Here is a 22,756-nt window from a genome sequence, read left to right on the forward strand (position 1 = left end):
AAAATGTCCCTCTCTCAGCCAGGCTGCGGACCTCAACTGCTCCACTTGCTTCCCTCCGGCAAACAAAGGGTGCGGGCGCAATTCCTTTCCCAAAGGAACTCGGAAGTCACTCCTCGTGTAGCCCGGAAGCCCCTCTAAAGTTTTAAACTCTGAGTCTTCCGCGGCGCGTTTCAGCGCTCCTGTACGGAAGTGACGTCCGTCGTTTGGCTGCGGGACTTCCGGTCGAGCCGGAAACGGCCGGGGGGTTGTTTTTTCCCCCGCGGAAAAAGGCGAGATGGACGTTCTCAAGGCGGAGATCGAGCGGAAGCGGAAGCTGCTGGAGGAGAAGGAGCTGCTGGAGGTGAGAGCAAAGGAGCAGGCCAGCGCTGGCCTACCTCGCAGGCCTGTTGTTGTTGGGAGATCGCCTTCGGGAGCCCTTGGAAGCGGAAATTCGGATTATTTAGAGCGACAGATGGCATTAAAAGGGGAAAGAACCCGATTGTCACCCTTCTCGCTTCCCTTTTGGGGTGCAGGGAGGCCGGGGGAGCCGTCCTCTCCCACCCTAGCCTACTTTGCGGGGCTGTTGTTATTGGAAAATCGCCTTAGGAGGCCCTTGGAGGAGGACATTCGAATTAGTTAGAGCGAGAATGCGTATCAAAGTGGGGGGACCGCTTGTTCCCCCCTCCCTGCTTCCCTTTTAGGGTACATGGAGCCCGTGGAAACCGGCCTGTCCCAACCTGGCCTACCTCGCAGGGCTGTTTTGGAGGAGAAAACCCTGGAAGGAAGAGGCTGGAGTCAAAAAAATGTGGCCTATAGAGGAAATAAACCAATATTTAGGAGGTTATTTAACGTATGGCATAGCAAACAATGCTAATTATTTTGTTACCATCAGATCCTCCCATGCTATGTAGCACATAGCGCAGCAACCAGTGCTAATATGCAAAGTATATTAATCTTTTGCCTTGATTAAGAAAACACGGTAAGATACAAGTGTTAAAAAAGATCTACCTTCAGATACCAGAGTCTAGGCCAGCTAACCATTGAAGCCCAGCATGGTTTAGCTGAAGAAAGAAAAAATCAGAAACTCATTCAAGAAGCCCTCAAAGAGCACATGAAGCCACAAGCTAACCTGCCTGGTTCTGGCCTAGCAGGATGTCCAAATCCAACAATCTGATGTTGTTACCTGGTTGGGTCATGAAACGTCTGCAATGAAACAACCAAGCTCAGAGAGCACCAAGGACATCACAGTCCTCTTCCTTCTCCTCCTTTTCTCCTCCTTTTCTTCTCCTCCTCCTCCTCCATTCCACAAACCCCACTGTCTCCTGGCATTGGTGATGTTACCTGGTTGGGTCATGAAACATCTGCAAGAAAACAACCAAGCTCAGAGAGTACCAAGAAGAGCACAATAATAATAACCCTCCTCTTCCTCCCCCTCCTCCTCCCCCCTGCAAACCTCATTCCTTTCAAGCACTGATGGTTTTACTTAGTACTATTGATCAGTACCGATGATATTCCCTAGTTGGGTCATGAAATGTCTGCAGGAAAACAAGCAAGCTCAAGAGAGCATTAAAGACCCCACAGTCCTCCTCTCCACACACTCCACTCCTTCTAAAATTGAAGATGTTACCTAATCAGGTAATGAAAGGTCTGCAAGAAAACAAGCTCAGAGAACACCACAATTCAAATCTTTGAGCAAACTCCTCTCCTAGCATTGATGATGTTCCCTAGTTGGGTCATGAAACATCTGCAAGAAAACGTCCAAGCTCAGAGAACACCAAGGACCCCTCGTTTAAACCCTGGCTGCAAATATTCTCTTTTATTGGTAAATCCAGCCTGTTTTGATAAGGGACTACTGGGTGTAGGTCAGAAAACTACGGGGAGATTGGATATTTGTAGCTCATGGTTGACATGGCGTCTTTGGTGCTTTCTGATTTTGGTGGTTTTCCTGCAGGCGTTTCATTACCAAACTAGTAAGAGCAAACTTCCCTCTCTAGCAGTGATGATGTTAGCTAGTTGAGTCATGAAATGTCTGCAAGAAAACAAACTCAAGGACCCCACAGGAATAGGTATTGTTTGAAAATGTGTCATTCCGGTTTAAAACACCCCTCGTGTGTTTTTCCCAGAAGCAGATTGTAACCAAGTCTTCACCACATTTTATACTGCAACACCTATAAAATTACTTTCGTTTCAACAAAACGTTTCCCAATAGAGTACTACTCATTTAAATACATTTTGGGATAGAATGATTGAATATGAACATCTAAAATGTTACAACTCACTTTACATGTGTTGCATAGGTGGGAAAGGGTTTATTGATCACTCTGTGTGTAAAACATGCATTGTTAAAAAAAAATTGAAGGAAAAAAATGCAAGATTTTGCCTGTGGTTTCTCTCTTTTAGGGAAATAAGAAATATGGTTGTGGTTTCTCTCGTTTAGGGAAATAAGAAATATTTCAAGCGCAGCGAACTAGCCAAAAAGGACGAAGAGGCGTATTTCCAAAGATGCGGTTACAAGGTATTGGCTTCCTGTTCAAGTCAGTGTCACCGTCTAGTTATGCGGATTGTCTTTGGTCCTGTATTAAAATATATTAATCCCAGTTATTTCTCTCATTCTGTCACCTGCACACTTTAGCCAGTAAGTGAGACGCCACCGAGAGAGGTACGAGTTCCCGAGCTAAGTTTGCAACGCAGGAAGAGCCGTGCATGAATATGAAGCTATTTGAGTTTTTTTTATTTTGACTTTGGCTTCCTGTATCCAGGGCATGAGGCTGCTTGAGAATGAAGCTGCTCTTATTTTTTTTTGTGTTGTGCCCACCAGGCATGCAGAGTGGACCTGATTTAAGCAGCCCTGCTCTTGAGCCAAGATCAGAAGCTGTTAAATTGCTGGCTTGATTGATTTTGCCTGTGAAACCCAGCCTTCTATCGATTGGTATTTCCTTGGCTGGAAAGAAACAGTTTTACAAAGGGAACGGAATAATAGCTTGTGTCTTATTATTCTTGTGTCTGTGGAGATTCTGAGTCCTCCAGGTCACGGTTGTCCCAAAGGTTGCTTTTTCCAAAAGGCAACTGGATTTTCTTGATTTTATTTTTTTCCTTCAAAAACATTTTGTTTCTCAACCAAGAAGCTTCTTCAGTACAACGATTGGATGGAAAGCGAAACGCTTTCAAAGGAAACAGCCAAGAAAGTCCAGCTGCCTTTTGGAAGAAGCACCTTTGGGACTATAACAGCTTGTATTTGATCAGCTAGGGGAAAATAGTAATAATACAGGATACTTCAAAACAAATAGATAATCTAAAAGAGGTTTTTCCCCTCCCCTTCTTACCTCAATCTGAGCAAAAGCAATGTGGGTGGTTTAGTTTAGCAATTTGCATTATGGAAGGAAAAGAAACCAAGAGGTTCATTTCTCGGGAAGTAGAAGAAGAAACATAGAACGCAGTCTACAGTTATCCTGACCAAATCTGTGGCACAGATTTCACAATTGAATCAGCGGCAACCAATAATAATAATAATAATAATAATAATAATAATAATAATAATAATAATAATATATTGCCCCCCCCACAATCTGGGTCCTCATTTTAGATTAGAATAGAAAACAACAACAATGATAATAAAGTTGGAAGAGACCTTGTAGGTCATCTAGTCCAACCCCCTGCTCAGGTAGGAAACCCTATACCATTTCAGACAAATGGCTGTCCAGTCTCTTCTTAAAAACTTCCAGTGTTGGAGCATTCACCGCTTCTGGAGGCAGGTTGTTCCACTGGTTAATTGTTCTAACTGTCAGGAAGTTTCTCCTTAGTTCCAGGTTGCTTTTCTCCTTGATTAGTTTCCATCCGTTGCTTCTTGTCCTGCCTTCAGGCGCCTTGGAGAATAGCTTGACTCCCTCTTCTTTGTGGCAGCCCCTGAGATATTGGAACACGGCTATCATTAAAGTAGACATACCCAATTTCAGCAACCGCTCCTTGTATGTTTTAGTCTCCAGTCCCCTGATCAACTTTGTTGCTCTTTGTTGTTACACATTTCAGATTTTAAGAAGTTTTAATCTTAAAATATTCTGGTTTTAATACTTAATTTTATTGATTAAATTGCCCCGAGTGATGAGAGGGAACTCTGAGGAAATGGGTCGTTATGAAATAAAATCAACAGTAAATAAATAAATGAATAAAATAAAATTGATTTCAAAACTACAGGTAGAAAGTTGGAATTGGATTCAAGTCGGATGGGATTCGAAGGCCAGAAATTCCACAGGGAAAAGAAGATGTTGCTGGTTGAAATACGACATGCATAGTCACAAACAATTTCCATGCAAATGAGAAATAGTCAGATATATTTTAAAAATTGGTCTGCCCAGTAAGCTTTGAGATGTGCTTAAAAGTGACCTGAGTAGGGTGGAGAACAGTTAATCCAAAATCAGTAACTTGTAAAAGTAGCAAGAGGAAGGATAAGATCCAGAATGAGCCAAGATCGAGGTCGCAATGTTTTAAAAGATTTCCTCAGCTAAGAAACCATCATTGACAAAAAGTTTATCCAGGAAGGAATATTTTTCTTCTGAAGGAATATGATAAGAGAAGAAGAGATGGATGCTATTTGTTATATTTAGGAACAGAGAAATAACTAATAGGAAAGATCTGGTTTTAGTAAATTGAATCTCTGGTATTGCAATATGGCCAGATAACTGATCACAGTTTAGTCGAGGGATCTTCAGACTTGGCCCTTTTGTGACGTGTGGACTTCAACTCCCAGAATTCCTCAGCCAGGCACGTTGGCTGAGGAATTCTGGGAGTTGAAGTCCACAAGTTACAAAAGGGCCAAGTTTGAAGACTCCTGGTTTAATCCTTGGAGTTCACCTTGGAAAAAAGTTAGGCCAGTTAGGCTAATAGTGTAGACAAAATCAATTTCCTAAGGAAATGTTCTAATGAAACATATTTTTTGAGATGTTCCAGTTCATCTGAATGATGCAGAGTGCTTTGCGTGTACACCTTTGTTACCCAGTGCACAAATACGATAATATTATACCATCATAGATGCTTTTTGCTTTGCTTACACTGGCTTAGCTTATAAATGTCTGGTTGGCTTACAGAATTGAAAACCATGCATTTTATGTTTTTGTGAACACCCATTGCTTGCGGTGAAGTCCAGCTGATGGAAGGATTTGCAACTTTTTCTCCATCTTGGACTCAATTCCACTGTTTTCATAACCTCCTTCCTGTTTCAGAGGTGTATGCGTTATGTTTGTGACCTGCTAACGCAACATAGGGCATTATTTTATATTCTCTGAAGATCTCTTTACCTTTTGGAAATTTTGAAATATATCTTGGATTCACTCAGTTGGACAGAAATGATGGCTGCTGTCGTGCCAGCTTGTGTTATTCTAACGCAGGGGTAGGCAACCTCGGCTCTTTTATGACTCGTGGACTTCAACTCCCAGAATTCCTGAGCCAGCCATGCTGAGGGAAAAGGGAGAGGTTTCCATGCTGAGCCATGCTGGCTCAGGAATTCTGGGACCTGAAGTCCACAAGTCATGAAGGGGCCAAAGTTTTCCTCATGCTGGCTCAGGAATTCTGGGAGCTGAAATCCACGAGTCATAAAAGAGCCAAGGTTGCCTACCCCTGGTCTAACGTATAAACCAGGGGTCTTCAAACCTTGCCCTTTTATGACTTGTGGACTTCAACTCCCAGAATTCCTCAGCCAGGCATGCTGGCTGAGGAATTCTGGGAGTTGAAGTCCACAGGTCATAAAAGGGCCACGTTTGAAGACCCCTGTTATAAACACACGCTAAATATTTTCTCCAATGGTTTTCAGTTGAGAAGGTTTTTTTGTGTTGTGTTACTTGCATCCAGAGATATTTCTGCCTCGGTGGCATCCAGGTAGTTCTCGACTTAACAACCATTCATTTAGTGACCGTTTGAAGTTACAACAGTACTGAGAAAAGTGACTTATGGCCGTTTTACACATTTAAGACCATGGCAGTATCTCCCTGGTCATGTCGTCAAAATTCGGACGCTTGGCAACCAACTCGTATTTACGACGGTTGCAATGTCCCGGGGTCACCCAATCCCCTTTTGCAAACGTCTGACAAAGTCAACGAGGAAAGCCAGATTCACTTAACAACTTAACTGCTGCAGTGATTCACTTAGCAACTGTGGCAAGAAAGGTCGTAAAACGGGGCAAAACTCCCTTAACAATTTTGGGCCCAGTCGTGGTTGCAAGTGGAGGACTGCCTGTACTTTTAATTTTTTTTGAAAAAGCAACAGGAATGGGCCCAATTGATAGGCAATCTCTTTCCCCCCTCCTCTGTTTGCATTCTTTTCCTCTCTTTCTCCTTTAATTAAGCTGTAGATTGTGGTTATGTTTGGACTAGTCAGCTTTGTTGGTGCAAACCAGAGTTTGCCTCCCAGCAAGAATCGAATTATGTGACAGAGGTGGATCTCCTTATGTTCTCTAACGTGACATGTGTAAATCATGTACATTTTTAAAGTCCCCGGTTACTTAACTGTGAAAGCATCGACTCTCAAATCTTAACCGGTTCCCTTTACAAAAATATTTACTTTTAATTTTTTTCCCGATAGTCCACGTCCTTCGTGAAGCTGGTCCAGAAGTGTTTACCTTCTAACTCAGGGGGTCTTCAAACTTGGCCCTTTGATAACTTGTGGACTTCAACTCCCAGAATTCCTCAGCCAGGCATGCTGGCTGAGGAATTCTGGGAGTTGAAGTCCACAAGTCATGAAGGGGCCATAGTTCCCCCATGCTGGCTGAGGAATTCTGGGAGTTGAAGTCCACAAGTCATCAAAGGGCCAAGTTTGAAGACCCCTGTTCTAAACTGGGTGGAGTTTTTGCATCATTTGTAGTGCCTGACTCAGCCTGGAACAATGATGCAGTCCTAAAAACAAAAGAAGTGCTAACTCAGCGATTTTATTGGGCGTTCTAGAGGAAGTTCTGCTTCTCTGCCCGGCTGCTCATTATTAGGTGTGGGATATCCATGTTCTGTGTTCATATTTAAAGCTGTGGGTTATGTTGTACTCCTCAACACTATTTAGGTCAATGATGAGGCAGAACAGGACGAAAACCCAGCGTCTTCAAATCCGGTGCTGGAGCTGGAGCTGGCAGAGGAGAAGTTGCCCATGACTCTTTCTAGACAAGAGGTAAAGCCAAAGGATTTGGACGTGCTCCTATTTTAGCTACCGTCACTTTGTACTTGGTGTGGGCCACTCATCCCCCTGGGACTGTTGTCCTGCCTGTCATGTACTCTCAGAGAGGATGGAGAGTTTTGAGAGCACCACAAGTTGCTAATCTTGTGTCATCGGGACAAGGCTTCCTAGGTCAGGAGGCAGGTGAAGCAGTAGGCTGGAACCGCCCCCAATTTTATCTTATTAGGATTGCCTGGATGCCGCAGAGGTGATGTTGGAAATTCCACATTAAGCTTGTGGCTCTATCTCTCCCTCTCTCTCTCTCTCTCTCTCTCCCCCCCTCCCTCTTTATCTGTCTGTCTGTCCGTCCATCCATCCATCCATCCATCCATCCATCCATCCATCCAGCTAGCTAGCTACATCTATCTATATCTATCATCTATCTTCTCTATCATCTCTAACTATTTATCTACATCTATATCTATCTCTATATCTATCATCTATCATATCTATCTATCATCTATCCTATATCATCGATAACTATCTATCTACATCTATATATCTCTATATCATCTATCATCTCTATCTATCTACATCTATCTATCTATCTATCTAGCTACATCTATCTATATCTATCATCTATCTTCTCTATCATCTCTAACTATTTATCTACATCTATATCTATATATCTATCATCTATCATATCTATCTATCATCTATCTCTATATCATCTCTATCTATCTACATCTATATATCTATCTCTATATCATCTATCATCTCTATCTATCTACATCTATCTATATCTATCTATCTATCTATCTATCTATCTATCTATCTATCTATCTATCTACCTATCTATCTATCTATCTACATCTACTTACCTACCTATTATCTCTCTCTCTCTCTCTCTCTCTCTCTCTCTCTCTCTCTCATCTATCTACCTGCCTATCTTCTTCATCATCGTCATCATCATCTATCTCATCTGCCTGTCTATCTATTCTGTCATCCATCTCTCTCTCTCATTGATCTATCAATCATCTCTCTATCTATATCATCCATCCATGTTTGAGATGAACCCTCTCCTGAGTTAAATCCCCCAATTGTGATGTTTCTTGAATGCCTTTGATGTTCCTCAGTATAGAGCGCTCACCTAAATGGAGCCCCTCCCTTCCACAAACGTATAGATTGGTGTTTTCCAGTTGGCATATCGGAGAATTTTGCTGACTTTTTTCAGGTCATTAGGAGACTGAGAGAAAGAGGGGAGCCCGTCAGACTGTTTGGGGAAACAGATTATGATGCCTTTCAGCGATTGCGAAAAATAGAAATTCTGGCCCCGGAAGTGAACAAGGTAAGCCTGTTCATTAAGGTAGATTAAATGCTGAAATAATTTATACAGGAGCCCTATAAACAACCACTTCTTTCTTCTCTCCACAGCTTTAAAGGATCTGTCAGTATATTACCAAAACGATATTTTATTTATAATACCTTTTTTGCTTCCCTGGTGAAACACAGCACACCTTTTCTCTTGCTTAGGAACTGGTTGGTACAAAGTCTTCAGAACCGAGTTCATAAGAGAGTCAGTTTGGGCTTGTTTATTTGGAATTTGCCCAGAGTCGTCATGAGTATGTGGATGATTTGAGAGAAAAGCGTAATGAAATTGTGCCTGCTTTTCATCCCTTGCTCTGTGTATTGGCTTTGCAGTTTACATGGAGATTTTAAAAAGAGAATGAATGTTTAAGTTGTGGCTTATGGTTTGACACAACGAAGGTTTAGGCATGGGGCCATTATGTGTTTCTGTCAGATTTACGTGAAGGACTTTAGATGCAGGAGCACTGCAGTTCTGCAGATTCTGATGTGCCAGATCCTATATATTGCGTATTTTATGTCATCCTGACACTGATCTTGGGTAGCTCCAAGATTTTGGCTAAAGGTGAAGACCTGTCTTGAGTTCCTTAAAAGGACAGGTAGTCCTCAACTTATGACCACAACTGACCCCCAAATTTCTGTTGCTACGTTCCACCCTGTTTTACGACCTGCCTTGCCACAGTTGCTGAGTGAATCACGGCAGTTATGAGTCAGTTGCCAGAATTTTGATCACGTGATCGTGGGGATGCTGTGACGGTCGTAACTCTGAAAAACGGCCATAAGTCCCTTTGTTCAATGCCGTTGTAACTTTGCACGGTCACTAAACAAACTGTTGTAAGTCGAGGACTGCCTCTATACAACTAAAGATTACCAGCTTGACAATCTAGTCCAGGGGTAGGCAACCTTGGCTCTTTTATGACTCACGGACTTCAACTCCCAGAATTCCTGAGCCAGCATGGGGGAAACTATGGCCCCTTCATGACTCGTGGACTTCAACTCCCAGAATTCCTGAGCCAGCCACCCTGAGGTGTGCCTTGTTTGGTTGGGATTTAGTCCATAGGAGCATCCTCTTGACAATATAGTCCAGGGGTAGGCAACCTTGGCTCTTTTATGACTCGTGGACTTCAACTCCCAGAATTCCTGAGCCACCCATGTTGAGGGGAAAGGGAGAGGTTTCCAAGCTGAGCCATGCCGGCTCAGGGATTCTGGGAGTTGAAGTCCACCAGTCATAAAAGAGCCAAGGCTGCCTACCCCTGATCTAGTCTGAATTTTGTGTAGCTCTTCCAATTCATTTGACATATTCCTTAAATAGTTTCCCTTTTTTTTTTTTGTAGGGATTGAGAAATGATCTGAAGGCTGCTTTAGATAAGATTGATCATGAATATCTGAACGAGATCGTTGGTGGGCAGGAACAAGGCGAGGATGACGCACAGAACGACCTCAAAGTCCACGAAGAGAACACGACCATTGAAGAATTAGAGGTATTGGGTGACATTTTGGCCGGGGATAATGCCTATTCACACGGATAAGTTGGACCAAGCAAAAGAGAACCAGACAAACTCTGCCTTGTAGGAATTTCTGTTCCTGTTGCTTTGACAAGGTGTGCCTTGTTTGGTTGGGATTTAGTCCATAGGAGCAACTATCCTCTTGACAATCTAGTCCAGGGGTAGGCAACTTTGGCTCTTTTATGACTCGTGGACTTCAACTCCCAGAATTCCTGAGCCAGCCATGCTGAGGGGAAAAAGAGAGTTTCCAAGCTGAGCCATGCTGGCTCAGGAATTCTGGGAGTTGAAGTCCACGAGTCATAAAAGGGCCAAGGTTGCCTATCCCTGCCCTGTATACCATTCTGGAAAAGTGACTGTCCAATCTTTTCTTAAAAACCTCCAGCACCCACAATTTCTGGAGGCAAGCCATTCCACTGCGTATTTGTTCTCACTGTTGGGAAGTTTCTCTTTAATTCTAGGTTGAATCTCTCTTTAATGATCTTCCACTCGTTACTTCTTCCCTTGCTCTCGGATGCTTTGGAAAATAGGTTGTCCTCCTCTTTCCTGTGATAGCCAAGAATACTGGAAGATAGCTATCATGTCACCCTTTCTCTTCATTAGACTAGAGCAGAGGGGTCAAACTCAATTTCATGGTGGGCCGCATCAGCATTGGGGTTGCCCTTGGGGGGGGGGGCCTACTTGGTGGGCGTGGATGGAGTGGGTGTGGCCTACTGGGTGGGCGTGGCCAGCTCTACATCGTTCACGTCAAGGGCACCTGTGGGGGCCTGGGCAGGAGTGGGATAGATCTGAGGGTCTCTGGCAGAAGGAGGTGGGACTGGGGCAGAGCCCATCAAGCTGGATATGTGAAGTAGGCGAGGGCCATTTGCTGGCCACTTCCAGGCGATGGTGCATTTCTTCATTCCTCACAAAGGGTGACACCTCCCCAGCATGCACCCAGGGAGCAGGGCCGATGCAGCAGGGGTTGGTTCCTCGCTGTTTCCAGATGGCCTTGTAGAGCTAAGACTGAATGTGTTTCAGCATAGATGGCCACCACAAAATTGTACATTGGCTCCCGGCTGGCCTGGGCCAGGGCCAAGGCAGCAGGGGCCGTTCCCTCACTGTTTCCAGGATGGCTTCACAGGCCACATGAAACCACTTTGCGGGCCGCATCCGGCCCCCGGGCCTTGTGTTTGACAGGTCTGGACTAGAGATACCCAGTTTCTGCAGCCATTCATCATGGTTTAGCCTCCAATCCTCTAACCATCTTGGGTGTTCTCATAACTGTCCTGTATAAAATTTTGAAAAAAAGGTTCCGCCTTTTTTAAGGAACGCCAGAACTGAAGAGTGTCTTCTCCAGAGCCAGTACATCCTTGCTTGCATTGACTCTCATCCCTAAAATAAAAATGTTGTTGAGTTTTGTACATTTTTATCCTGGTCTACTGTTGGAAATAAATCTGAATTTGTTTTCTTTCTCTGTCTGTCTCAGGCATTGGGAGAATCCTTAGGTCAAGGGGACGACCATAAAGATATGGATATCATCACTAAATTCTTGAAGGTAAAAAGCCAAACAAGACATCCCTCAAAACGGTAAACTTGCTGATCAGCTGCCGAGAGTCTTGATTTTATATCAAGTCATTATGCGTCCTGTTTTCAAGATTCTTATTTAAGCTCAATTTCCCCCCTGCATTCAAACCACTCTTTTACCAGCCACAGTTTTCTCAAAATTAACTACCTTTAAATATCCAAACTTTTCTTTCACATAACACCATCCCAATATTTTTACATTTCATACATTGTAAAAACTTTTACACCACTTATATATCTCATCCCTCTTACTGTAGGGCAGTGTTTCTCAACCTTGACCATTTTAAGGCATGTGGACTTCAACTCCCAGAATTCCACAGCCAGCAATGCTGGCTGTGGAATTCTGGGAGTTGAAGTCCACATGCCTTAAAATGGTCAAGGTTGAGAAACACTGCTGTAGGGATATGGCTTCCAGTGTACTGTCCTAGCTAACCCTTCCCCAGCCCAGGTGCTTTTCAGAATGCTAGACTTCCAACTTCCAGGACTATCCAGTTAGCTGAGGATGATGGGAGTTGGAATCCACACCTCTAGAGGCGCTATTGGCTTGCAGATTAAGTGTACCATGTCGAAAAGTGGCTTAACCAGGTTTTACACCATCTCCAGTTTCTTCTTGGAGTTTGGGCAAAGGACCTGAACGCGAGAGAAGATTATTTGAAACGGGACGTCCACGGAAAGCTGAACAGCGCCACCCAGAAGCAGACGGAGTCTTACCTCAGACCTCTCTTCAGAAAACTCCGCAAAAGGGTAACAGGCCTGCAAAGTTTTTTTTTCCCCCCCCTTCCTTTGGTCTTCTTTTCTAACTGCATCCTATCGACAATATTTCCCCCCCCCCTTTGTAATAGCAGGGCTCTCAATCAAACAGACAGCTGGATATATGCTGGGTCATGAAATAAAATTGTTCCTGGAGTGTTTTGTGTCCCACGGGGTGGATACAGCACCTCCAATTGGCCTGTCTTCTGTTGCCAGCATTGAGTTTTGCTGGAGCAGGTGGTCCTCGACTTATGACCACAATTGAGCCCAAAATTTCTGTTGCTCAATGAAAGAAGCAACAGATGGAAACTAACCAAGGAGAGAAACAACTTAGAACTAAGGAGAAATTTCCTGACAGTTAGAACAATTAACCAGGGGAACAACCTGCCTCCAGAAGTGGTGAATGCTCCAACACTGGAAGTTTTTAAGAAGAGACTGGACAGCCATTTGTCCGAAATGGTGTAGGGTTTCCTGCCTGAGCAGGGGGTTGGACTAGATGACCTCCAAGGTCCCTTCCAACTATACTACTGCTACTACTATTACTACTACTACTACTTCTCCTCCTCCTTCCTTCCTCCTCCCTTCTTTCCTTTCCTCTTCCTCCTTCCTTCCTTCCTTCCTTCCTTTCCTCCTCCTCCTCCCCTTCCTTCCTTCCTTCCTTCCTTCCTTCCTTCCTTCCTTCCTTCCTTCCTTTCTTCCTCCTCCTCCTCGTCCTCCTCCTCCTCCTCCTCTTCTTCTTCTTCTTCTTCTTCTTCTTCTTCTTCTTCTTCTTCTTCTTCTTCTTCTTCTTCTTCTTATTATTATTATTATTAAATATTTGTTAAGGCTTATCATGGGTTTATAGGTGTGAAAAATGGTCACATTTCACTTTTTTTCAGTGCTGTGGTAACTTTGTTCACTAAGTGAACTGTTGTAAGTTGAGGAATCCATACAAGGAAGGGTTTTTTTTCCCCCTCAAATATAAGCATTAATCCTTATTCTTACCTGCTTAAAATAAACATTCCTAGCTGGGATTGCCATCAATCGTACCTTTAATTGGGTTTCTGTTTCTTTCTTGCCCCGGTAGGTAGAAATTTGAAATACCTGCCTTAATGCCGTATGTTCCTTCGCCTCACTCCATGTTTGATCTTCATCTCTTTCTAGACTCTTCCGGCAGACATCAAGGAATCCATCACGGATATTATCAAGTTCATGTTGCAGAGGGAATATGTGAAGGTACTGCCCCGTTGTTAAAAAGTCTCACCACGTTTGAAATCTGGAACTTCTTTGGATTAAGACAGTGATGGCGAACCTTTTAGAGACAGACCGAGAGCCCAAAAACTGGCCCCGCCCCCCCTCCCCCCCTGCCCTGGGAGTTGAAGTCCACAAGTCATAAAAGAGGAACCCCTGCTTGACAAATGGTTGTCCAGTCTCTTCTTAAAAACCTCCAGCGATGGAGGGAGGGAGGAAGGAAGGAAGGAAGGAAAGAAGGAAGGAATAACAGAACAACAGAATACTTGGAGGTCTTCTAGTCCAGCCCCCTATATCAGTGGTTCTCAACCTGTGGGTCGGGACCCCATTTGAGGTCAAAGGACCATTTCACGGGGGTCGCCAAACAACGCAGTCCGCCATTTTTTTCCCCCTTTTCCTTAGCTGTGCTGCTCCCTTTTATTCTATTAGCTTTTGAAAGCCAATAGAATAGATTCTCTTGAATAGAGTCTAATTCTATTGGCTTTCAAAAGCCAATAGGAATTGTCTAGGCTGTCTCTGCCCTGCTGAGCCCACCAAAAGTCCCATTCTGCAAACGGTGCTGCACCAGTTGAGTAGTCCTCGACTTACGACCGGTTGGGGGTCGCGGCATTAAAAAGGTTGAGAACCACTGGTCTATATCATTTTGGACAAATGATTACCCACTCTCTTTTTTAAAAACCTTCAGTCTCTTTCTTGATACTGACCGGGCTGTTTCTGCAGGCCAACGACGCCTATCTCCAGATGGCTATTGGAAACGCTCCCTGGCCAATTGGCGTCACTATGGTTGGCATTCATGCCCGTACCGGTCGAGAGAAGATCTTCTCCAAGCACGTGGCCCATGTTTTGAATGACGAGACTCAGAGGAAATACATCCAGGTAAGAGGAACAGAACTGAGGACTTGTTCATCTCAGCTGTTTCCACGCAGAAGTCGTGTGAATGCAACATCTCCCCCCTCCTACAGGGGCTCTTGGGCCCTGGGATTGTGACCCACTTCCTTGTTTGCCCCCATCTCCGCAGGGTTTGAAGAGGCTAATGACCATTTGCCAGAAGCACTTCCCCACTGACCCATCCAAATGTGTGGAGTACAACGCATTGTGACGACGCCACGACCTGTTTCTGCTCTTGGGGAGCCAGGCAAGATGGACGTGGGACAGTCTTTGTGAGAACTTTGCCTCTGAAGCCTTGGAAGAAACTGCTGAGGTCAGTGTTGTTCAATTTGGTCAACTTGAAGCTGTGTGGACTTCAACTCCCAGAATTCCCCAGCCAGCCCATGGGCTGGCTGGGGAATTCTGGGAGTTAAAGTCCACACAGCTTCAAGTTGACCAGATTGAACAACACTGACTTACATTCTAGTCAAGCAGTCACAATGGTTTAAGCTTCTGTAAAATAGTATATATATATATTTTTTTGTATGGTTTTTATAGGAAACTCTCTAAGAAAATCTTGTAGGGGGTCATGTTAAGAGAAGTGATGTGCAGAAACACATGTTAATGACAGAGGATTATCTGATGCAGGTGAACAAATAGACTTGGAGAGATTATTTTTTGTTCCTAAACCCAAAGCTATGGGTAAGTACTGCCCAAACGAGTGAAGATTTGTAAATGTGGAGTTGCTTCACGTTAACATCCAAATTCACGTCTGTTTGGTCAAAGGCTGGTTTGGAACGTGCTCCGGTTCTGGGTTCAGATCTAAAACACGCAACCTCCGTTTTACTTCTATATTGTTTTCCTGCTGATTTTGTATAGTGGTTCATTAAACTTGGACGCTGACTTAATAGGAACCTCAAATATTGTCATGATAGTTCATTATAGCACTCTTGATCCTTTTTTTTGTCAATCTTCTGGGATTTTTAAAATAGATTATTATGGTTACAGGCAATAATAATTAGATTATTAAGTCAGTCGGTTCATTAACGGTAGCTTTTAATATCCTGCTCCTCAAGAACCGACAAATCAGTATTTGCTCTGCGTTTCTTAATTTATAACGTACTTTCCTACCTATTACTTCTGGAGAATTTATTTCTGTGCCACTGAAATCTGAAAAAAAAAGGTGCAAATATTTTGGAAGCTAACTGAAACAAAGGGTATCATTTTACTAACTTAAAGTGCCGCAGTTAAATTTGATTATTAGCGAGGAATCCCCTCACCTGGAATATTTGTTTAATATAGTATTTTTGTTAAATGGATGGGAAAGCTTATAACTATTTGTAGACCCGCTATGTAAAAGGGAGAATTTATCCTTTTCTCTCTCTCCCCCCCCCCCAGCATCCATCTGGAGTGGTTCCTATATATTTAATATTTATTTGATACTTGGATCACTTTTTCTCCTTTTTTTGTACACCAATATTTTTTCTTTTTCATGGTTAGTGCTGGATGTATGGATTTTTTTTTCTGTTTCGTATTTTATTTTTTACAATAAAACAAAATCTATTTCAAATAAAAACAGCCACAATTAAGCTGGAGTGGTTGAAGTGCTAGAATAAGATTAGGAAGATCCGGTTCAGCTTTGCCATGAGTGGAAACAAACAGGGCATTTTGGATTCTGCTGTACATTTGCATCCTGTAAGTTCATCGTCCACGTATAGAGGAAACAATTTTGCAAAAGGAATTCTAAAGGTGCCTGAAATGGCATGGAAGTTTATATTATATTGCTACCAGTGAGTGGCAGCATGCATTGACCATGGGTTTGCGTTGATGCTGGTTAGTTCTTAGATGCGATGCTCCCAGCTCTGAAACCATCTTGGAAGGAGACGGTGCCAATGCTAGAACTGCGGGTGGCGCAGTGGTTAGAATGCAGTCTTGCAGGCAAACTCTGCCCACTGCTGGCAGTTCGATCCTTGTTGGCTCAAGGTCAGGAGCGTCCAACCTTGGAGACCTCAATAGCTATGGACTTCAACTCCGAGGATTGTCCAGCCAGCAAGGGTTTAAAATTGCCAAGGTTGGATACCCTTTCATTAGGAGTAGTGAGACAAGCTGGTGAAACAAGACCAGGTTGACTCAAGTCTTCCATCCTTCCGAGGTCGGTAAAATGAGGAGTCAGATTGTTAGGGGCAAGATGCCGACTCTGTAAGCTTAGAGAGGACCGTAAAAGCATTGTGAAGCAGTATATAAGTCTTAAGTGTTAGTGCTATTGCCTGGTGTTAGCAGGAAAATTGCTAGGAAGTGCCCATGGAGTTGGTAGGGATTGAGCTCAGCTTGAGCAAATTTGTTGCTATTTATATGCCCGGGAACAATTGCTTCCTGCATCCCCAATTCCCCCCCTCTCCCAAAATGGGGAGGGGGCAGGGGAAAGTTTGAGGATGTGTGTTAGGGGACTTAAGTTCTGGAGAGATTATCCCCCCAGTCCCAAAAACGCTTTTTTCCAAAAGGCAACTGGACTTCCTTCCTTGGGGTTTGAAAAAGTTTTAATTCTCATCCAACAGGCTTCTTTGTTACCCCAAAATCTTCTTCATGCCCAGCCTCATTATCTTTGAAGAAAAGACAGCAATTTATTTCTTTTTGAAAAATGCTCATTTAAGCTTCCATCCAAAAGCAGAACTGATCTGTTTGGCTACAAGGACCCATGTTTTGGCTGGTTCTTTTTCCTGTTTAAGCATGTTTGACTTCAAAGTCTCTTAGGATAGATAGGCAATTACTTTTGTCCAAAGTCCAAAACTTTCTAAACCGTACTGAAGGAGAGCACAAACCGCGAGGCCGTGGTGCAATTCGGGCTCAGCCAATGGTGCCGTAAAAATAGAAGCCTTGAGATGTTCTTAAGGTTTAATATAATTGGAAGTTGCTCTCATGTTACAACCCAGATCTTTATTTCAGTGGTTTCACTACATTTTTTTCAGCGATTAAATGGTCTCTAAATAATTCGGAAATACCTCTGCGATTTATAAGGCTGTAATTTTGTTCTGCAAGAGAGACATATAAGGGCAAGTGTGGAACTTGTGTAGACCACCATTAGTTGATCTTTCACTGTCCCAAACCAGGATGACTATTTAGTAATGACATGAGCAGCTCTGGGGGACAATGTAAGCAGTTATGAGAGTCCTTGGTGCTAAGTTTGGTTGTTTTCTTGCAGATGTTTCATTACCCACGAACTAGTACTGATGATGTTACTAGTTGGGTCATGCAACTTCTGCAAGAAAACAACCAAGCTCAGACAGCACCTAAGGACTTCTCATTTCAACCCTGAGCTCCAAATAGGTACTTTTAATTGACTCTTAGGGGTGTGCAATTCTTGAAAAAAAATGCTAAAAAAAAAAATCTGATGGGAAAACGGAGAGATAGAAGGGAATTGTCAAAAAGGCTGTGGAGGTGGACAGCAGCTTTTTCAGTTCAAAAAAATGAATTGATGGGTACTCCAACTCATGAATAACATTGATTTTTGTATGGCATGGGAGATTGGAACAACTTTTTCACTTTGCACAGTATGGGATGGCAGTTTATGGCAAACAAATAAAACGATAAGACAGGCTGAAGAACGCAGGGGTTCAAAAAAAGCTGCAGACACGGTCAGACTTTTCATCTTGAAAATGCTTTAATAAGGAAGTGTTGACCACACCGTTTTTGCAAAATGTAAAGATAACTATACAAATTCTTAATACAAAAAAGAATAAATTAAAAGCTGATTTAAAAAAAAATCTTGCAACTCTACAGAGTATCTCGTCTTCTTGATCACTGCTGTACAGGAGTCAAAATCATTTTACATGCTTTACAGTCAATTTCAGAAGAATTTTTTTTTTTAAAAAAATGTGGAACTAGAGTCAATCATATGTGTATATATATATGTGTGTGTATATATATACACGCACCCTTCTTTATATCTAATTAACTAAGCAGTATAACTGGTCATCATGATAGCACCTGAATGGGTCTGCCGTATCCAAAACTAATATTGGATTGAAAAACAAAACCAACATCCTTTCCCCCCCCCCTCTTCCCAACACTGTCAACACCCAACTGCATATAATATTGTTTAAAAAATAAACCCTACCCACCATTTGGTATGGTGCAAATGCATATACAAAGCGGGAAAGGAGAAGGGAAGGATTTACATATAGACTAAAAGCTTTTTCAGACCTAGGACCTTTTTTCTTCCTCCTCCCCTATATAAAAGCAGAATTCAAGGGTGGGGTGGGGGGTTATTGGGGTCATCAAGTGCCTGTATACAGTAGCTGTGGATACCCCCTTAATGTTATACTCCGATCCTGTTAATCTCCTGTTAACATTCTTATGTACAATTTTTTTTCCGTATAATTGAATCGAGTTAAACAGTAAAACCTGTTTTACTAAATTTCTGTCTTTACTACCAGACTGGCTCACAAGTGCCTTGATTGAAAGAAATAAAAATGCATTGGAAATCACCCCGATTTTTCTCCCCACAGCAAACAACGCCCCCAGGACTATTTGCAAATTAGCTAAAGAATGTGGGTGTTTTGTTTTTTTAAAATTAATTCTGCAGCCAGGGTAGGGTTTTGTTTAGTCCAGGGGTAGGCAACCTCAGCTCTTTTTTGACTCATGGACTTCAACTCCCAGAATTCCTGAGCCAGCCATGCTGAGGGGAAAGGGAGAGGTTTCCAAGCTGAGCCATGCTGGCTCAGGAATTCTGGGAGTTGAAGTCCATAGAGTCATAAAAGAGCCAAGGTTGCCTACCCCTGTCCTAAGTCCTCCTGTTCTAAGCAGTGAGCCTCCTAGACCAGAGGTAGGCAACCTCGGCTCTTTTATGACTTGTGGACTTCAACTCCCAGAATTCCTGAGCCAGCATGGCTCAGCTTGGAAACCTCCCTTTCCCCTCAGCATAGCTGGCTCAGGAATTCTGGGAGTTGAAGTTCCCAAGTCATAAAAGAGCCAAGGTTGCCTACCCCTGGTTTAGTCTTTCTGTTCAGTCCCACACCAAATCTCATCTCGTGGTCCAGAGATGAATTTTCTGGCTGTGACCCAACATGGTTGAAGTGATGAGGTCCATTTGATGCCATTAACTTGCTAGCTGGGGTGAGTTTGCTTACTCAGTTCCTTCCCAAGAACATGGCAATTTTTGTAGTCGACTTAAAACTCCCTGAAACTCTGGTTTATTCCTTTCTCATTTGACCCTGGTCATCTGCCAGCATTCTGGCTTATCATTTGGCATACCAGTTAAAAATAACAATAATAATAATAATAAATCAAGCTTTCTAGCTGCTGATTGAACTGAAAAGTCAAGTCTTTTTAAAAAAATAAAAAATCATGAAGTGGTATGTTTCAAAGTATGTTGCATGTTTTAAAATAGTAAATAACTCTTTCCCTCCCTCGAAAAAACTCTGAAAATTACAGACTGATGAGGAAGCTGAGAATTCTGTTAATTCTTGCTCTCCGATACCCTGGTTCATTTGGTCCCCTACCAAGAGGACATTAATGGATGCTATAAAACCAGCATTTTTCAACCTCGGCAACTTTTAAGTCGTGTGGACTTCAACTCCCAGAATTCCCAGCCAGTCAAGCTGGCTGGGGAATTCTGGGAGTTGAAGTCCACACGGCTTAAAAGTTGCCGAGGTTGGAAAACACCACAATAAACCACAAAAGACATGAGCATGTGGGAGATGATAGTTACTTTAACCGTAAAGAACTATCTTAATGACATGGCAAGGCAGTTCAACATCACCCAAAAGTTATTTTCTTCTTTTGATAAGCGATTTGTAAATTATTGACCAGTTTTAAGGGAGAATATTTTGATAGCCCAAGCTGGGTGCAAATCAGCGTGAAATGAAGCACTGGAATTCCCCCCCCCCCCCCAAACTTCAGATTGGACCGCCTGCTGTCTGGAATGGGTAGGCAGCTGCCATCTTGACTTTTTTTTAAAATCTCTTCGTTATTTGTCCATGGCCTCTGTCTTACAACAGTTCATTTAGTGAACGAAGTTACAACAGCACTGAAAAAGTGACTTATGCCCGTTTTTCACACCAATGACCGTTGTAGCCTCCTCATGGTCACGTGATTTACATTCGGACGCTGGACAACTGACTCCTATTTATGACGGTCGCAGCATCCCAGAGTCATGTGATTCCCTTTTGCGACCTTCCGACAGGCGAAGGCAATGGAGAATCCAGCTTCACTTTACAATGGTGTTGCCAATTTAAGAACTGCAGCGATCCACTTAATGAGAAAAGTTGTAAAATTGGGCAAAACTCCCTTACAGATTTCTCACTTTTACAATATAAATTTTGGGCTAGAGGACTACCTGTACTGCCACTGTATTTGGGTAAAGATATTTCACTTAATATAGTGAATCCTCGACTTAACAACCATTCCTTTAGAGCAGAGGTAGACAACCTCAGCTTTTATGACTTGTGGACTTCAACTCCCAGAATTCCTGAGCCAGCCACGCTGAGGGGAAAGGGAGTTTGCAAGCTGAGCCATGCTGGCTCAGGAATTCTGGGAGTTGAAGTCCACAAGTCATAAAGCGGCCTAGGCCTAGGCCAGAGGTAGGCAACCTCGGCTCTTTTATGACTTGTGGACTTCAACTCCCAGAATTCCTGAGGCAGCATGGCTCAGCTTGGAAACCTCTCCCTTTCCCCTCAGCATGGCTGGCTCAGGAATTCTGGGAGTTGAAGTCCACGAGTCATAAAGCGGCCTAGGCCCAGGCCAGAGGTAGGCAACCTTAGCTTTTATGATGCGTGGACTTCAACTCCCAGAATTCCTGAGCCAGCCACACTGAGGGGAGAGTTTGCAAGCTGAGCTATGCTGGCTCAGGAATTCTGGGAGTTGAAGTCCATGAGCCATAAAAGAGCTGAGGTTGCCTACCCCTGCTTTAGAGGCTGTACGAAGCATTGAAAAATCAGTCCTCATGCTTACGAGTGTCGCAACATTCCCACTGTCGCCTGATCAACAATTTGAGCACTTGGCAACCGATGTATGTTTTCAATGTTGCAGGTCATTTGTAACCTTCCCCGGTGGCTTCCAACCAGTAGAATCAATGAAGCCAGATTTGTTTAACGACCGCAAGGCTCCCTTGTCAACTGCAGCCAAGATTGCAAAATCAAGTGCAACAATCACAACAATCCCTTTGCTCAGCCGCAGAAATTGTGATCCCCAACTGTGGTCGTAAGTCCAGGACTATTTGTAATACACAGGTAGCCCTAGACTTACGACCACTGTTGAGCCCAAAATCGTTGTGGCTAAGTGAGACCTTTTGTTAAATGAAATTTTGCCCTGTTTCACAGCCTTTCTTGCCCTATTTGTTAAGTGTTAACAATTGCAGCTGTTAAGTGAGTACCACGGTTGTTAAGTGACTCCGGCTTCCCCATTGACTTTGTTCGTTAGGAGGACGCAAAAGGGGATCACATCACCCCGGGAGGCTGCAACCGTCATAAATGTGAGTCAGTTGCCAAGCGTCTGAATTTTGATCACGTGACCACAGGGATGGCCCGCAACAGTCGTAGGTGTGAAAAACGGTCACAAGTCACTTTTTTCAGTGCCGTCGTAACTTCGGTCATTAAGTGAACTGTTTTTAAGTCGAGGATTGCCTGTACTTCATTCAACAACGTGCCTCCACTTTATCCCTCGTTCGCCCTCTGCGTTTCAGCCTTGTTGCGTCTTCCTTCCGTTATCCATTTTCTTCAAAAGCGAGCCACTTTTAAGTTCTTTTTAATTTTTCTGCCACCCGATTATTTCTAGAAAATAGGCATTTATGAATGGAAGCAGTTGGTGGGTTTTATTTTATTTTTTTTTTGTTCTCTTTGGACTCTCACTTGAGTTTTTGTTTTTTTTTTGCTATTGCCAAACTAACGCACAAACACCAAAAAAAAAAAAAAAAAAGGCAGAAACCCTGCTTATCCAGTGGCATAAAAAACAAAAGTAGCACCATGGCGAAGACTTGGCCTGCTTGACTCTAGGATCTGACTCGATCGGGGGTGGCTAATGAAGCCTTCCCCCCCCCCAAGAGAAATCCCAGATGGATTTGGGCTCTTGTTACACTCAAGACAAACATAGGAATGGGCAGGGATGGTGGCTTGTTGAAAAATCCCTGGGCTCGCAAAGAGGGTCAGCCCAGAACGGGCGACTGGGACTCCAGAGATTGCCTCTTAGTTTCTTATAAAAATATTGAGGCCTTTTGGAAGTTGGATGGCTTTCTAGATTCGTAAAAATATTACTGTTCGAGTGTTTGTGTAAACTTGTTCCCTCTTTCTGTCTTGGCAATCAGGTTGTGGACTAAATGTACAATGGTGGATGGTTCATTTTAGGAATGGAGGGAAGGTAAATTAGTTCAGCCACAC

General features: G+C 43.2%; 1 protein-coding gene across 2 annotated transcripts; it reads left to right on the forward strand.

Annotated features, from left to right (window-relative positions):
- The first annotated feature begins 190 nt into the window (after nucleotides 1–190).
- Nucleotides 191–18,148, forward strand: PRPF18 (pre-mRNA processing factor 18). 2 transcript variants are annotated; one of them, XM_039357521.1, is made up of 11 exons: nucleotides 191–340; nucleotides 2,417–2,494; nucleotides 2,612–2,638; nucleotides 7,018–7,122; nucleotides 8,342–8,455; nucleotides 9,807–9,953; nucleotides 11,443–11,511; nucleotides 12,144–12,284; nucleotides 13,434–13,505; nucleotides 14,241–14,396; nucleotides 14,539–18,148. In XM_039357521.1, exons 1-11 carry the CDS (start codon nucleotides 275–277, stop codon nucleotides 14,617–14,619), a joined length of 1,056 nt encoding a protein of 351 aa, XP_039213455.1. In that variant the 5' UTR covers nucleotides 191–274; the 3' UTR covers nucleotides 14,620–18,148. The 2 variants fall into 2 exon arrangements, with proteins under 2 accessions (XP_039213455.1, XP_039213456.1); XM_039357522.1 differs by lacking the exon at nucleotides 2,612–2,638 and having other exon boundaries at nucleotides 14,539–14,680.
- The last annotated feature ends 4,608 nt before the right edge of the window (nucleotides 18,149–22,756 follow it).

The sequence above is a fragment of the Crotalus tigris genome, unplaced genomic scaffold (assembly GCF_016545835.1).
Source record: "Crotalus tigris isolate CLP2741 ecotype Arizona unplaced genomic scaffold, ASM1654583v1 scf7180000018925.3142382, whole genome shotgun sequence".
NCBI lineage: Eukaryota > Metazoa > Chordata > Lepidosauria > Squamata > Viperidae > Crotalus > Crotalus tigris.